The 17,448-nt window shown below is 39.5% G+C and overlaps 1 protein-coding gene and 1 non-coding gene across 41 annotated transcripts in view; one reads left to right on the top strand and one right to left on the bottom strand.

Annotated features, from left to right (window-relative positions):
- The window catches only part of RHOBTB1 (Rho related BTB domain containing 1), an 82,899-nt gene that overhangs the window by 22,044 nt on the left and 43,407 nt on the right, over positions 1 to 17,448 (bottom strand). For all 40 annotated transcript variants that reach the window (XM_081569022.1, XM_081569024.1, XM_081569056.1 and 37 more), the window contains one exon: positions 2,318 to 2,503. In XM_081569022.1, coding sequence (XP_081425148.1) covers positions 2,318 to 2,503 — 186 coding nt within the window. The remainder of the gene's footprint in view (positions 1 to 2,317; positions 2,504 to 17,448) is intronic.
- On the top strand, positions 13,895 to 13,966 carry TRNAC-ACA (transfer RNA cysteine (anticodon ACA)). The gene has a single exon. It is a non-coding gene; the product is annotated as a tRNA-Cys (tRNA).

Raw genomic sequence — 17,448 nt, 5'->3', positions numbered from 1 at the left:
AGAATTGTAGTTTTCTCAGGCTCTATGCCCAAGTGGGATTTCTGGGTCAGACAATTCCTAGTTTTTAAAGGAATCTCCATACTGTTTTCAGTAATGGCTGTGTCAGTTTACATTCCCACCAGCAGTGCAGGTGGGCTTCCTTTTCTTCACATCCTCTCCAGCATTTATTGTTTATAGATTTTTTTTTTTTTGATGACCATTCTGACTAGTGTGAGGTGATGCCTTGTTGTAGTTTTGATTTGCATTTCTCTAATAATGAGCAATGTTGAGCATCTTTTCATGTGTTTGTTGGCCACTTTTATGTCTTTTTTCATCTGTATGCAGGTCAGGAAGTAACAGTTAGAACTGGACATGGTGGGACTTCCCTGGTAGTCAGGTGGTTAAAACTCAGTGCTCCCAATGTAGAGGGGACAGGTTCAATCCCCAGTCAGGGAACTAAGTTCCCACATGCCAAAAAAAAAAAAAAAAAGAACTGGACATGGAACAACAGACTGGTTCCAAACAGGAAAAGGAGTACATCAAGGCTGTATATTGTCAGTCTATTTAACTTATAGCAGAATACACCATGAGAAACGCTGGGCTGGAGGAAGCACAAGCTGGAATCAAGATTGCTGGGAGAAATATCAATAACCTCAGATATGCAGATTACACCACCCTTATGGCAGAAAGTGAAGAAGAACTAAAGAGCCTCTTGATGAAAGTGAAAGAGGAGAGTGAAAAAGTTGGCTTAAAGCTCAACGTTCAGAAAACTAAGATCATGGCATCTGGTCCCATCACTTCATGGCAAATAGATGGGGAAACAGTGGAAACAGTGGCTGACTTTATTTTTTGGGGCTCCAAAATCACTGCAGATGGTGACTGCAGCCATGAATTTAAAAGATGCTTACTCCTTGGAAGGTAAGTTATGACCAACCTAGATAGCATATTAAAAAGCAGAGACATTACTTTATCAACCAAGGTCTGTCTGGTCAAAGCTATGGTTTCTCCAGTAGTCATGTATTAATGTGAGAGTTGGACCATTAAGAAAGCTGAGCGCCAAAGAATTGATGCTTTTGAACTGTGGTGTTGGAGAAGACTCTTGAGAGTCCCTTGGACTGCAAGGAGATCCATCCAGTCCATCCTAAATGAAATCAGTCCTGAATATTCATTGGAAGGACTGATGCTGAAGCTGAAACTCCAATACTTTGGCCATGTGATGCGAAGAGCTGACTCATTTGAAAAGACCCTGATGCTGGGAAAGATTGAAGGTGGGAGGAGAAGGGGACAACAGAGGATGCGATGGTTGGATGGCATCGCCAACTCAGTGGGCAGGAGTTTGGGTAAACTCCAGGAGTTGGTGATGGACAGGAAGGCCTGGCATGCTGCAGTTCATGGGGTCGCAAAGAGTTGGACACGACTGAGAGACTGAACTGAAGTGATGTGTTCTTTGAGAAATCTCTGTTTATGTCTTCTGCCCCTTTTTTGATTGGGTTATTTGTTTTTCTAATATTGAGCTGTGTTAACTGGTAATAGATTTTTCAGATTAACCCTTTGTCAGTTGCTTCATTTGCAGCCAGGACATGAAACAACCTAGATGTCTATCTCCATATGAATGGATAAAGATGTTTTGGTATATTTATACAAAGGAATATTACTCAGCCATAAAAAGGAGCATATTTGAGTCAGTTGTAGTGAGGTAGATAACCCTAGAGCCTCTTATACAGAGTGAAATAAGTCAGAAAGAGAAAAACAAGTATTGTATATTAGTGCATACATATATGAAACATATAAAAATAGTACTGATGAACCTAGTAGAGAACAGACTTTTGGACACAGTGGGAGAGGGTGAAGGTGGGATGAATTGAGAAAGTAGCATTAACATATATACACTACCATGTGTAAAATAGATAGATAATGGGAAGTTATCTATAATGCTAGATAACACAAGGAGCCCAGCCTGGTACTCTGTGATGACCTAGAGGGGTGGGATGTGGGAAGGGAAGGGAGGACCAGGAGGGTAGTACACACACACACACACACGCGCACACACACACACATATACATGATTCATTTGCATTGTTGTATGGCAGAAACCAACACAAAACTGTAAAGCAATTTTCCATCAATTAAAAAATTAGTAAAATTGTTTTAAAAAGATGCAATGTTGAACATGAGAGGGGTCAGGACATAGCCTTTCCTCACGATTAACAAGCTAACTTAAAGCATTCAAACTGATTGATGGGATCTCGGAGCCACTAAAGAACAGAACCCAAGGCTACAAAGACATCTGCTACCTCTAAATTTTAATTTAACTGGCACATTGAGTCCCTTGGCTTACCTTGCTAAAGGGCGTCTGGCTCTATTAACAGCTTCAAGATCAGCATAGCGGAGATCTAGCTGGCAGCCAACTAGAACAACAGGTGTGCGAGGGCAAAAGTGCTTGATTTCTTGATACCACATGGTTTTCACATGATTTAGGGAATTGGGATTAGCGATCGAAAAACAGAGGACCACAACATCGGACCTACAAGGAAATCACAAAAGAAGCTGTATTGCTTTTTCATTTTTATTTTCTCTTTTATCATTAGGATTCCTCCCCTTCCCCATCCATCGAATGCCACATCATTTCACAATTAAAAAAAAGACCAGATATTAAAATACATCTTGGAGTCATGCAAACAGACCATTAAGCCCCCACATTCCAGCACCCACACAGCCTGAGTTCATGTCCGTGTTGCACTGCAGGAAGCCTAGGCATTGAAAAGTTCTGGATGAAGTTATTTCACAGGATAGATGGTTGCCCAAGCTGGACTCAATCCTGGAACCACCGCATGCTGAACTATTTCTGTTCATCACAAGAAATAGTTTCAAGATAAAAGAAAATAATAAAAACTACCATTTACCAGTGTAAACAGAAAGGTGGTGATGACTCAATGAGATAAAGCGAACAGTTTAAACATTACAGAAAATGTAATAGGTATTTGCTGTACAGGGTCGCCAAATACACAGAAGGATTTCTGCCCTTCTTCACCCTTAAGCGCAAATGTAGAGAGCACAACCGCTTAATCTGTTTCTGAAAAGAAAAAGTCCTGAATTTGCAGGAATTTCCACTTTGTAGGTATAAGGTAACAAGGTAGTATTTAACAAAAAACTAGCCAGAGTTAGATGGATGGCTAATAAGATGAGAAAATGTTGGAAGCAGATTTATCAAATGTTATATATGACACATAACAGGTATATGAAAAAAGGAAAATTGTTTTGTAGTCAGTTGTGACATAAGAATCTTCAATGTTGTATATAATAACTTACCATTCCAGAAGCCAAAGAACTGTTTTACAAAAGAGTTGTTCAATTATGGTGTTTGACAGATAACTGCTAGAAGGGATCTTTAATGAGAATTTTAAACCATTTTTCTAGGTTAAAATATGCAGAATGATGACATTGAAAACATGGAGGCAGAAAAATATAAAGAATAGAAAAAGTTATACCCAAGGATTCAAGACTGTTTTGCAGTTATATTCAGAAATATACTTACAACTTTAATAGATGTTAATTTATCGCCTTTATTATTTATGTAATGAGAAGAATCAAGTTGATGAATCAAAACACCTTCTTTTTAAATCATTAATGAGCTTTTCTCCCTACATATCAATGAAGACAAACAAATATATCCAGGCAACCATAAAACTTCTAAAAATAATCATTTGCAATGCAGCAAACTGCAGGGTGCTTACATTAAACGTAATTCACAAGTTGAGTCTTTAAATTTATATCCAAGGAAAACTGCACCAGACCACAACAAATAGAAAAATCCTGACATTAAAATATGTACAAATTATAAAGGAGGACCTAGGACTCAAAGCAGATGAGTGTATTAATCTGCATGTTTAAAATGTCCTTGAAATAAAGATCTTATCAAAGATCCCTGGGCACTGGAAAATATAATGTGTGTAAAAATATGCATAACTATATAAATGAAAGGGAAGCATGTCTTGTCTTTGGGATTCTGATTTAGTCAGTAGAATATTCTGTGCACAGTCTTCTAATCAGCATAAATAACGGTATCCAGTAAAGTCAAGAATGCTTTGAATTTTACATTTTTTTTAGGAGCAGAGTCTTCTATTATTCATAATACTATTTCTATAGGATATCTGATACAGCTCTGCTATAAGCTTCATCCCAATCATAAAATGAGGCTGCCAAGAATTCCAGCACAGTGAGAGTAATATGGCAGTATCTGAGGTTAAAAATCATAAAGAAAGAATTGGAGAACTATATCCAGCATGTAAATGTGGAATAGTATGTATATATATATATATGCATGTAATAAAATTGTTCTAATTCGTTATCTTCTACTTCCATATTAAGGCACATTGTTATAAAGGAAATCATTCTCAGAGCTTAATTTATATGACAGACATGTAGCAAAATGTCAATTCTGTTATCTAATTTTATGATACAGCATGTGAGGTTTTGAAATCAGAGCTAGCTTGGTTGCCAAGGTTACCGTGCTAACACTCATGCCATTGAACATATACTAGTTGCTATCCAGATGACCTGTAAACAAGTACAGACAGGACCCCAGGGGTTGGAAAAAATGGAATCTCCCGATGATAACAGCACAATGCCATTGCACAATACAGGTCCGGAGGGCCCAGTTTCTAACTATGGCACATCAATATCTTAGTGCATGAAATGCTGTTGGAAAGCTGGAAAAATAATTCAATGCTCTGTAAATATTTTGCTTCAGAAGGATGATGGTTAAAGAGAAGAGGTTGTACTGAGAGCAACACTACCTCTGAAGTGAAAATAACTTATTGAGTCAAAATTCTATTTGCATCCTTGAAATGAAGTTATCCTTTTTCTAAAAAAATGTTTTAAATGAACATTTATATGCTATGAGAATCTGTCCCCATGATTTTACATTGGAAGCAGATAAAAAATTAAATCATATTTGATCTACCAACCTGCTTAAATGTCTTTAACCCTTCTTGAATACCAATTCAAGTTAAGAAACATTACATACAGATTATACAGAATCTTAGTGTTAAGTCCTGCTGTATAAATGCAATGTCCTAAACCTGATTTTAAGCAAAAGCCTGAGGATCAATGGATGTAGGAACAGGGCTGTAGAAAGATGCTGCATTGACACATTCCTCCTCCCCCAGCATTCTTTTCTAATTCCTAAATTTCAACACATCAGTATCCTCTATGGTATAAACACCTATACAACCAAGTAACTATTTTGAGAATGCCATTTATTCCCTCTAGATTTTGAGCCATTTTTCTTTCTAGTTGAAGGCACAAAACCTGCAGCTAAGAATATCTCCAGCTTTAGGCAGAATTCCAAGGAGCTAGAGATATTAAATAACTTTTAATCAAAACATTCATTCCTGGGTAGAGACTGTTCAATGTCTGACATGAGTTTGTGTTTAAAAATGCCATTCCTGTGAGAGATAAAAAGAAAAAGGCAAGTTCTAGCATTTCTGCTTCCATGGCTCTGTTACATTTTTTTAACTTTGAAGAGTTGTGTTTAAAATAATTGAGTTGAATTTAAAAAAATAATTGGGAAGGGGAGGTGTGATGAGGACATTCGCACATATTAGGCAGCAGAGTTGGCCTAGAAATGACCTCAGGGTTCCTATTTCAGCTGTAAAAAGAATCTGATAGGATTTAAACGGAGTCTTACTGCTATTTGGAGTAGAAAGAATAAGAATTCGAGAATGCTGAGGCAAGAAGAACATAGGAGACAAAACTAAAGCTCCAGAACTTGAATACTGAGAAGAGTAGGAAGAGGTTTGGATTTTTTTTATTTTTGACTGGGCTAAGTGGTCTTATTCTTTCAAAGTCAAGATTACAAAGGATCTAAGTGTATGGTCTTGGTTGCTTGCCTATGAATGTTTACTTTTTTTTGAGAAAACTGTCATTTATTGTTTCTAAGGGGAATATATCAATATAAAAGTTTCACTAGGGTACTGACACATCAAATAATGCCTGTGAAACAATCCGAAGTAAATCCATCAATATGTGTTGAAACAATTGCAGATCTCCAGTTTAATGGAGCTGTGTGAGGTAGGGAGGAGACCAGAGAGAGACCTAGTCATCCCCCAAATGCTTGAGCTGATAAAGCTGTCAATTGTAGCAGTTCTCCTTCTATAAGAATAAGCAATAATAAACAAATAAAAAACATTATTTTTTTGCTATCTTTCAAGGAGAACACTGGCCAAAGATAGCATGTGAAAGATTGGCAAAGATATTTGGATAACATAAGGAATGTATGCAAAGTTGGGGCCAATCTTTGTTGGAGGATTAAAGAAAAAAAATCTGAAAAAATGCAACTTACCCACATATTTTGGCCCAAGACAGACTTTTAAAAAATGCACTATATTATTATATTCTTTATTGTATATTGCTATGGGCATAGAGTGAAATTTTTTACATGAAGTCTTTAAAAAATAGATTGCTATTAAATATAAGGTGGATTTTCCTTTTAGGGTAATAATGTGTGTGTGTGTGTGTGTGTATACATCTTTTTTTCTCTTTCAAGCTGGACTTTAAACACTAAATGCCACCCATTCTCATGGCCAGTCTTTATCATCTAGATTCAAATATAGCAAACTTGGTGGGAAAAGATCAGGGAAGCAAACAGAAACGAAATTCATCCTTTGAAGTGGTCGAAAAGGAGAGAGATAATAATATCAAATATTTTCTATTAGGAATGAATTGTCCATGTTCTCTACTATCACAAAAGTACTTTCTATCTTCTTTGTTTGTCTTCCCTTTTCTAGTTCTACCTGCTTTGCCACCACTGTCCAGCTAAAGAGCTGTGGGCCTTGGGTTTTCTTATCTGCTTAAGTGAAGAAAAATTTGCTAAATTATCCAGGCCAGAATGGGCAATGTGAAGGACAGTAGACTCCACCTAGTCCTCCAGATAGCTGTGAGCAGGACATCCACAGGCTCCCATCCAACTGGCGTCTTCCCAGTGTGCCAGGTCTGGTTGGGTCTCTTGCTGAGACCCTTATACTTGGTGACCAAGAATAAGCTAACAATTCTGTTTACCTGAATCTTCTTGGAAGTATCTCCTTCTTAACATATACTTTTATACTTCTTTTATGGTAGGATTCCATATCTTTATGTCACTATTGCCTATTATTATTTCTTAAGTAGAGACTCCCATATCCTTTATTGCTAGAGATCATGATCACATTTCAATGGGTTTGTTTGTTAACATACACAAGCCTTCTTCTGGCAAAGACTCAAGTAGATGTCCCTGACCTCCTTCTCCCTCCCCAATTACCGAGGTAGGCTCTTTACAGAAACGTTTTCAAAACCATTCATATGTCAACAATACACCTTTCATGCATATAGTCTCACAGTGCTGTGCAAACAGACAGATCAAAACATCACAAAACAGCTGGGAGAATGGCAGAAAAAAGGAATGTGTAACACGTGGCTTTGGAAAGTTTTAGTAGGGGAGCAGCCCGGTGTGTATGAGATGTGGAGGGAGTTGTCAGTGACGGTGAACATAACCACCTGGAGATGAATGGCTGTGTAAACTCATACTCATGGAAAATGGAGAGGCCTGTAGGGGAGCGCCTGGCAGGGGGTTTGGGGAGAGCAGGGCAGTAACATGCAGCGCCCTGGATGTGAGCAGAGAAATCGAGTCAATACTTTACCAATAGCAGTGAGGCTTCTTAAGTACAGATGTTATGTGGGGAAAACTGAAAACACCCTGAAATATATTCAGATTTGGGAGTGATTAGCATGCGCAACTATTTCTCCCAAGCCCGTAATTGTATGTATAGTAGGAAGCAACATTTTAAATCAGTCTTCCCCCACCCTCCGAAAATGGGACTAAAGCGATGCAAACTCTTAAGTGCAGGAAAGCCATACCAACATCCCACCAATGCCACCAAATCCTAAGACAGATAATACCCAATCTTGAAGATGGTTGGTTCTGCCATCATAACACAAAAATTACAGAAGCCAATGACCTGATCATATAAAAGGCTGTGTTATCATCCAATGTAACCAACTATTTTTTTAAACTTGATATCCCATTTTTCAATCTATGCTTCCTTTAATGTACAAATCTTCTATGACTTATGATAGGGGTATGTCCTGATAAATCCATCATAAATTGAAAATATAAATCAAAAATATATTTCATATACCTAACCTACCAAACATCATAGCTTAGTTGAGCCTACCCTAAATGTGTTCAGAACACTTACATTAGTGTACAGTTGGGCAACATCATTGAACAAAAAGGCCAAATACTGTATACTGAATACTGTGTTGAATGTGAAGAATGCTTGTCTGGGTACAGAATGGTTGTAAATGTATCAATTGTTTACCCTGTTGACTGCATGACTGACTGGGAGCAGGGCTAGTACTAGGATATAGCCAACTTGGGGAAAAGATCAGAATTCAAAGTATGGTTTCTACTGAATGTGTATTACTTTTGCACCATCATAAAACAGAAAAATTATGTTAGACCATTGTAAGTTAGAGACCATCTGCATTCTTACACCTCACACAATGATCAGAAAAAGCTGAATGCATATGAAACGGTGTGAAGCACAAGTAAGTGATTAAAAGAAACAGCGTAAGCAAGCTCATTTACCTCCTGGTCAATGAAAGCAGGAAACACTGATACAGAAAAGGCTTCCTTAACAGGAGAAGGTGCAATTGCAGGAATAAATTCCCTGCCTACTTCTCATTCTCATTTCTCTCTGGCTTGCTCTGAAGCTGAGTGACTGAGGAGCTGCCTTCCTTCATGAAGGTGGACGTTTTCTCCTAAAGAGCAAGGCTAGCTGCACACATAACAGCGCCTACATGTCAGCCAGACTGCCAGATGGGAGGGCTCTGGGATTAAACTCCTTGACTCTTCTGAAACCAAACTGTGTAAACTAGCAAGATCATCCCACCACTTTTACCCAGGCCTCGCCCCAGGCCTCTGTAAAATGATAAAGGTACAGGACCTGCCAAGTCACTTGTTCAGTATCAATAAGCAATCATGCAATGATTTCTCCCAGAAATATTAATTGATATCCTACTATGTGGCAGGTGCTCTTCCAGACACTGGGGACACAGCCATTAGTTAAAAGACACAAATCACTGTCCTCAGTATGCTTATCTGTGTCACACTTATATTCTACCAGAGAACAGAGACACTAAGCAAGAAATATAGGTGCTTATCTGCATCACACTTATATTCTACCAGAGAACAGAGACACTAAGCAAGAAATACAGGTAAAATATTTAGTATGCTAGGTAGTGACAGTGCTATGTAGGAAAGTGGGCAGGGTAATGGGGACAGAAATATTGGAAAGCAGAAATATTGGAAAGATCTGTTGAAATGAGGTGGCCATGGAGGGCCTTACTGAAAAGGTGATATCTCAGTAAAGACCTGAAGGAAGTGAAGGAGCTGACATGTTGATATCTTGGGGGAAGAACACTGTGGAAGAGGAAACAGCTAAGGCAAAGGTCCTGAGGCAGGAACATTCCTGTGGTGTTTCCCTGAAGGTAAGGGGGGAAAACAGCAAGAGCTGAGCAGAGAGGCAATGCTGTCTGAGATACAGAGGGTCTCAGGGGTGTATGGCTCTTACTCTGAGTGAACTGGTAGATGATTAAGGGTTTTTGAGCTGAATGATAAAGTGTATGTTTTAACAGGATCACCCTACTGCTGTAATAACTCCTAAATAGTGGTGAAGGGTGGGTTGTCAGAAGGCATAAGACAGTAGGAGAGGACAGTTTAAAAAATAATCATCCAGAGTGAGATGATGGTGACTTTGTCCTGGGAGCAGTACAGGTGGTAAGAGGTGGCTGCATTCATTAAATATGTGGAAGGTAGAGTCACTGGGGTCTGCTGATGGAGCAGGTATGGGACATGAGCCAAAGGAGTTGAGAATGATGCTGGAATTTTTGCTCAGAGCAATTCTTTCTTTCCTGTTCCTGGTACTGACATCTTTAGTTCAGCATTTTAACCCTGTATTGTACCTCTTTATGCTGCTGGCTTTCCCCACTGCTCTTGGTTTCATCTTTAGGGATTCTGTTTTGTCTCTTTCATGGTGCACAAAACAGTGTTTGTAACAAAAGAGGCCCTCAGTGACTGCTTATAAGGTAAAAAAGCTTTGTAGATTCTGAAGGATGTAGATGCAAGTATGTCTGCAGACTCAAAATCTAAAAGAAATTTAGGCCTAAGATAAGTCAGTTAGAGGGTATGTTTAACTTTTAATAAAAAAATGATATTGAGCTATTATATTTCTTCAGACAATTATTGCTGAAAGATAGCTGTGTAATCTGGAGGAGGAAATGGCATCCCACTCCAGTATTGTTGCCAGGAAAATCCCATGGACAGAGGAGTCTGGTGGGCTACAGTCTGTAGGGTCTCAAAGAGTCAGACATGACTGAGCATGCATGCAGCTGTATATCATCTCTGGTCTATAGCAGAGCTTATCCACTAAATATATATTTATAAATTATTTGAATTTATCTTAAAAATCTATTTATCCCACCTAAGTGGATACTTTCATAATGCCAGAATAAAAATGGATTAATGATCTCTTCTAGGAATTAAGATTATATCCAGAAGCAAAAAGGAAATATAAAGAAATGGTCAGGTTATTTTCAGGATTATTTCTGGGTTAGTTTCACAGAATTAAGGATTAAGATAACATCCTCCATTTCACAGGCCATCTTGTTTTTTAAAAGACACACTAACTCCCCCCATCTCCAAAAGCACTGAAATAAAAAGATAACCAAGGCAATAAATTTAAAAGAGATTTTTGCTAATTTGTTTTATTTTTTGGTAATTCAGTACTTTATCCTTCTAACTGTATTTTCTAGACTGGGGGTAGAATTGTTCTGGGGAAAGATCAAAGTAGTGGAATAATTTTAGAAGTCTAATAAATGGTCAATATTAAAAGTTACTGATAATGATTGCTGTTAAGATTCACCAAGAAAAATATCTGTGAAAGTGGTTTGTAAACCATAAGGTACCAATTATTGTCAGACAAATATGGTTTATGGTTTCGAAAGTCACCAAATATATACTTTGTATATTGCGGTTAATAGGAATGGCAGGACATTCTCAACAAGAGATCCTTCACTTTGGCTTACCAGGTCATTGATATGGAATTGCTGAAAGATGGTAATAGAATCATCCTCTGAAGATACTGCAGAATTACTCAACAGTCTCTTTCTTCTTACCACCTATTTTATGTGGGAAAACTGTGCAGGCTGAAATACATTTTTTTCATCAGAAGATTCCAGTATAGAAACATCACAAACTGTTGTTTTCTCTTTGTCCATGATGAGCAGTCAACACACTTAGCTGTATTTGACCCAACATGCCAAACTTGCAGTTATTAAGTAGTAACAAAAAAAAGGTAAAAAGAAGGCAGAACACGTGATGTTAATGTACTGAACAGCGCATATGTTCCTCATCTCTTTACCCATCTCAGCAGCCTCATTATTCATAAGTCTGTGGGATCTTTTGGGTTCACAAATGTTTTCCTGGGCTCAACCACAAAGGACCATTTTTCCCAGCCATGTGACCAGTGTTTGGGCAGCAGCCAGCATCCTTCCAGGTCCTGGAACACAAGTGACCCCAGTCATCAGTCAAGCCCTGTTCCTATCTCATCTGGCACTGCTGTTTCCCAAGGACATTTTCATCCCGGGGACAGTACTGGGTTGGGCACAGGAATCCCAGCTCTTCTGATCTTTTGTCTTCTGGTTACAATACAAGATGTACCAGCTCAGAGCAGGAAGGACAGTGGGGGACAGTAGGTTGGGGGTGACACAGACATATTTTCTGTGTGCCAGGTGATTTGGCATCACTGCAATCCTGTGCTTGAGTGCTTCAGTACAGAATCCATAAATTTCTACTTCATTAAAAATTTTTAATTACTTGTATACATTTAGTCTAACAAATTTTTCTGTTTTGGATTAGCACAAAGCAGTAATAATCCACCTTCAACTGTTTTACTTAATGCCCTCCTCTATGGGTAAATGGATTAAAAAGATAAGTATATAATTATTTTTTTAAATAATTCTTATAAAGAGCTTGGAAATGGTACCCAGAGGAGAAACAAACCATAGTTGGAAAAACATTAGTGTTAATACATGCAATTCTCTGTTTAAGAATACTCATTCAGAAAAGGCATTCCCCTCCCCCCACCCTGACCAATTTACAATTTCACAGATCTGGCAAAAATGGGGAGTTCTGAGGGTGTAGCTGACTATACCCCCTCCTTTTTCTCTTGGCCTCACACCACTCTCTGGTTCCAGAAAGAACTGACCATGATAGACAAAACTGTTACTATTTGATGGAGAAATGGAAAACTTTCAGGGAACGTGGTATACTTTATTTGGTTATTACAGATACCTGGACAAATATATCTTCTCAGAAAAAAACTACAGAACCAAAGTCAAAGACACAGGCCACACAGCTGACGGTTCTATGTCTGGGAAAAGGGGTCCAGCCTGGTTTGGGGACAACATTAGCTCTGAGGTGCCAGAACTATCCCATTTCCTATATTCAGCTATTAAGCATCTGGTCTTATATTTTTCCCCACTAACGTTCACACAAATAATTTATATTTTCAATGAGAACTAAGTTTAAGTTCTATAAATAATCAAAATATATATTGTCAGCCATGAAATTTCCTCACATACCACAGACTACTTCGACCATAAAAATATTTTATATAAAAAAATTGTTGAGCTACAATTGAAATACACTAAACTCTGGATGAGGTTTCCCAGGTGGTGCTCATGGTAAATAATCTGCCTGCCAGTGCAGGAGTCATAAGAGATGTGGGTTTGATCCCTGGGTTGGGAAGATCTCCTGGAGGAGGAAATGGCAACCAACTCCAGGATTCCTGCTTGGAGAACCCCATGGACAGAGGAGCCTGGTGGGCTACTGTCCATAGGGTCACAAACAGTCGGACACAAACGAAGTGACTTAGCACACACAAGCTTTGTATACTTAAAGTGCTCACTGTGATTAGTTTTGACATAGGTATACACTCCTGATTCTGTCATCTCAATCAAGAAAATAAACATTTCTGTCACCCCCAAAGTGTCCCCTGGCAATCCATTTTTCCCTCCACCCTCCTTCCCAGGCAACCAGTGATTGATTTTTTGTCACTACAGATTACACTCCATTTCTAGAATTTTACAGCAATGGAATCACACACAATGTGTGCTTTTTTCCCCCTGGTTTCCTGCACTCAAAATCTCTCTCTCTAATCTTCATAAGACTCTTCCCATTTGGCTGAGGTAAAGAGCATTATGATATTTCTGTGGCAGTGTTTACCAAAGCGTAGCTTCTTTCTAATCATCCAGGTAGTGGCTGAAACCTGCTGACTCACCTCTCCCCAGACCTCCGACATCACGTACCCAGCAGCTTCGGCACACTCAAGTGAGAGCTAGCTGGGCTCTGTGCGCGCAGCCGTTCATTCGTGCCCGATGTCCTGCGACCCTGTGGACTGTCGCCTGCCAGGATCCTCTGTCCAGGGAATTTCCCAGGCAAGAATACTGGAGCGGGTAGCCATTTCCTAATCCAGGCGGTCTTCCCAACACCGGAATAGAACCAGCTTCACCTGTGTCTCCTGTACTGGCAGGTGGATTCTTTACTACTGCGCCATCTGGGAAGCCTACAGGAACTAGCAGTTTTAGTCTAACCTCTTAGGGAATAACTATTCCTCTCCCTTGGTCCAACTAGCTGCTCTTCTAATGTCTTTCTACCATTTTCTATATCCCAGGCAAGTCTTCGTCTAGTCCTTTATTTCATAGCAGGACTAAATAGCTTTAGGAAACAAGCTGCAGTAATTTTCCTAGATCCCTCTAGACCACACATTTAGAAGTGTGGTTTGGATGACTTTTCTATAAAGTATACACACTGGCTTCCCTGGTAGCTCAGATGGTAAAGCGTCTGCCTACAATGCAGGAGACCCGGGTTCGATCCCTGGGTTGGGAAGATCCCCTGGAGAAGGAAATGGCAACCCACTCCAGTATTCTTGCCTGGAGAATTCCATGGACCGAAGAGCCCAGTGGGCTACAGTCCATGGGGTCGCAAAGAGTCGGACACGACTGTGCAACTTCACTTCACTTCATACACACCGGTAACTTTCCTCCCTTTGCTGCTTTGTTATCCATTTATAAAGTCCATCTTCAGGGCTGGGACTTGGCTAAAGAGTGAAGCACTAGCCTCAGGTGAAAAATTTGAAGAGGTGCCTCAAACCTCAGTAATCCAGATGACCCATATTTTTCCAAAAATCAAAATTAAGGTTAAAAAAAAATCCATGATGAACAAAATACAAAAATTTTAAATAAAGTCAGGACCAATAACATTTGCCATGCTGAGCCTGAGACAGAAAGAGAAGATCAGTTAACAGTGATCTGACCTTTATTGTTATTTACATTTTACACCCAAGGTAAGTGCCTTACCTGCCTCACCCTTGCCCTGCCCTGGTCTGCCTCCACTGTATATGTTTCTCTGTCCAACTGGCTGTTTGCCATACTGAAATCATCATTAGGGTTAGTTCTGGCCCAGCAATTAGAATATGCCATGGACAATGAGAGCTACTTCAAAAATACTTCATCGAGGCACATGAGTTGTTTCTTACTTTTTCCCTTGCCTTTAACCACAAGTACAGACAATCCCAGACAAAGATATAAACACTGGTCACCCACAGTCCTGAATTTTTTCAAGGGCCTCAACCAAGCATTCAAGATGGGATGCCTTAATGCTGTATCTGATTACCTGCACCTTCAGTGTGAAACTAGAGCCATCTTATCTAAATAGACACACAGAAACCACCACTCTGATTGATGTTATCATTTAAAACATGTACTGTACTTCTCACTGGGCCTAAAAAACACTTGAGAAAAATCAGTGTGTAAGAATAATCTGTATAATAAACGAGTTCCAAATGGACTGAAAATATGCCTGGAAACTCTTTGGTGTAGGGCAAATACAATGATTCTGCATGCCTGTGTTCAGCTGTGGGGAGAAAGAATGCCATACAAAGTACTCAAGGGTCCCACTCACTCTCAGAGAGTGTGCTTGGATGTATCCTTTTTCCTGGAAATGAAAGGACTCCTGTTTGGCCACTCATAGATGTAATAAAGAGAATTAAGTTATTAGCTACATATTAAAGAACTTAAGAGGAACAATAGAATATTAGTTACAGCTGGTGGGAGATGGTGAACACTGGTCTTCCATGTCCACATAGAATAATGCAATAATTAGACTGGACTGAGAATAAATGTAAAGTTGGTTGTCAGTCATCAGCAGCAGCCACAACAGCCTGGGGGAAAGGGAGGAAACAGGCTTTGGAGCCAGACAAAACTACCAGGAAAAGTTCAGTACCACTCTCTCCTAGTCGTCTGACCTTGGCCGCTTTCTGTGCATGCTAGCTCAGCTGTGAAATGAGCCTACTTTACAGGGTCACCACAAGAATGACATGCCAACAAGATACGTAGAGCACAGACCTGGCTTGTGGGGAGCTCTGATTAAATTGTAGCTGCTGTTATCACCACCTCCAGTCCCGTAAGCTTTGTGTGTTTAAAGGTTATCTGACCCCAAGACAGAGCAATGGTGAAGGTTTTCAAGGAAAAAGAACAATAATATTGGTAATTATTTATGTGTGTGTGATTATAGAGGGGGCCTAGGCACCCTGTTGAAGGCAGAGCCCACCCTACTTGTCTACATTTCAGTGCCAGGTACCTAAATGTGAGTACTTTCTTACAATATTTCTAAGGGAAAACTCTTGAGTGATATCCCTTTAAAAAGAGCCTTTTTTTTTCTTGCCAAAAAAGAGCAGCTGATTACAGTCATGGTTATGATATACAGTTTTTTCTTGACATTTTAAAAGATCCAGGAAAGAGCTTCCAAAGTTCATCCAAAAGTGGGTAGAAAGTAGGCAGTAGGAAGAAGAAAGACTACTAGAGAATTGGGAGTCATTTGCTCCAGACAAAGAGGGTTTGAAAGATTTCAAATATGTTAGGTAAGGGTCAGGATACTGATGCTACTCTGCTGCCTTTCATGTCCGTTCAATAGAAGTACTCCTGTCACTACCATTTTCTTGGATGGATGATCTCCCTTCCTGGAGAAAAGGGATCGGCCAGATGACTTTTTGAGATCTCTTCTCATTTTAGCCGTTGTACAAATATTAAGAGCAAAAGAATACCCAGTTCATTGTGTGTGTGTGTGGGGGGGGGGGTGTGATTTCAGTTTCATTCTGTTTAAAATGAAGTTGATGTAGCTTGTCACAATGGAAAGAGTGGGAGCCAGGACTCAGGCAGAGCTGAATTTGAATCTGGTTTTGAAACTCACAATTGGGCAGGTTATGAGAAAAGAATTCAATTCCCTACTCAACTGTGACCTGGAGATAATCTATGCCTCCCAGAGTTCCTGGAAGGATTAACTAAACTAGTGCTGGCAAAGCACCTAATATTTTGACTGACACACTGTAGGGCTTTGATGAATTAGCGCTATTAATGTAATTGGCTAAAAAAATTAGCTGACTAGTTACCTTTAAGTCATAACAAGAGCTATGACATTCTGGTGGTAGTTATCCCACACTAGGAAAATTGCAAATTCAAGTCAGCAGACTGACACCACCCTGGCCCACTCTGCAAACTAGAACTTGTTTAGGCCAAAGAAGGCTTGAAGTGGTAACTTGTTGACCAGCTTGGTGCTAAGAAGCAGAGGAAACTAAAGGCGAGGTCTAAGGCATCTTAGTATGAATCTGCTTTCTCTCACTGTCACCCTAAGGATCAAATGAGTTACTTTTAAAAGGTTCCAAATACATTTCCAAGTCTAAGGAATATATCACATCCCACCGACTTGTAATTCACACTAAGTATAGTAAAAACACCAGTCAAAAAACAGGTCTGCAAACCAAATGGAATGTCAGAAACTGTAATTATGATTGTTCTCCTGCACAAATGATAGGGAGCTAAAAATGGAAGTTCAGTTCAGTTCAGTTCAGTCAGACAGAAATTAAAACAGCTCTTGCACAGCAATGAAACACAGTGGTCAGAGCCCTGTACTGAGTAAAAGAAGCATCTACTATCAGACTTGGCCATAAGACGCAATTTTTTGGTGCTACATCAACACGGTATGACATATTTAGTGTTTACACAGAGATTTCATAATCCAGGACAGAACAGCTCTGGTTTCTGTTCTTGACCAGTGGCAGGGTCTGTGGCAGGAAGCCTAGAGGCTGTGGAGAATAGGAAAAGACAGAGGAGATACAAGGTACAAACAGGCACATAAGTGAGGCCCACAAAGAGCTTAGGCAGAAACATGGGAGGGTTTCCTGAGTCCCTCTGTGCTGCTCAAAGAATCCGACTTGGCTTGGAAAGCACGTCCTGTTTCCAGGAAAGGGGGCAGTGGATGGGTTACAGTTGATAGAACTAAACATTACAGATAAAGGAGCAGAACAATGCACT

Source organism: Giraffa tippelskirchi, chromosome 2, assembly GCF_054371585.1.
Source record: "Giraffa tippelskirchi isolate mGirTip1 chromosome 2, T2T-mGirTip1v1.2.pri, whole genome shotgun sequence".
Lineage (NCBI taxonomy): Eukaryota > Metazoa > Chordata > Mammalia > Artiodactyla > Giraffidae > Giraffa > Giraffa tippelskirchi.
Note: the sequence above shows the minus strand (reverse complement) of the source record. Positions and strands in the feature narration are given on the sequence as shown.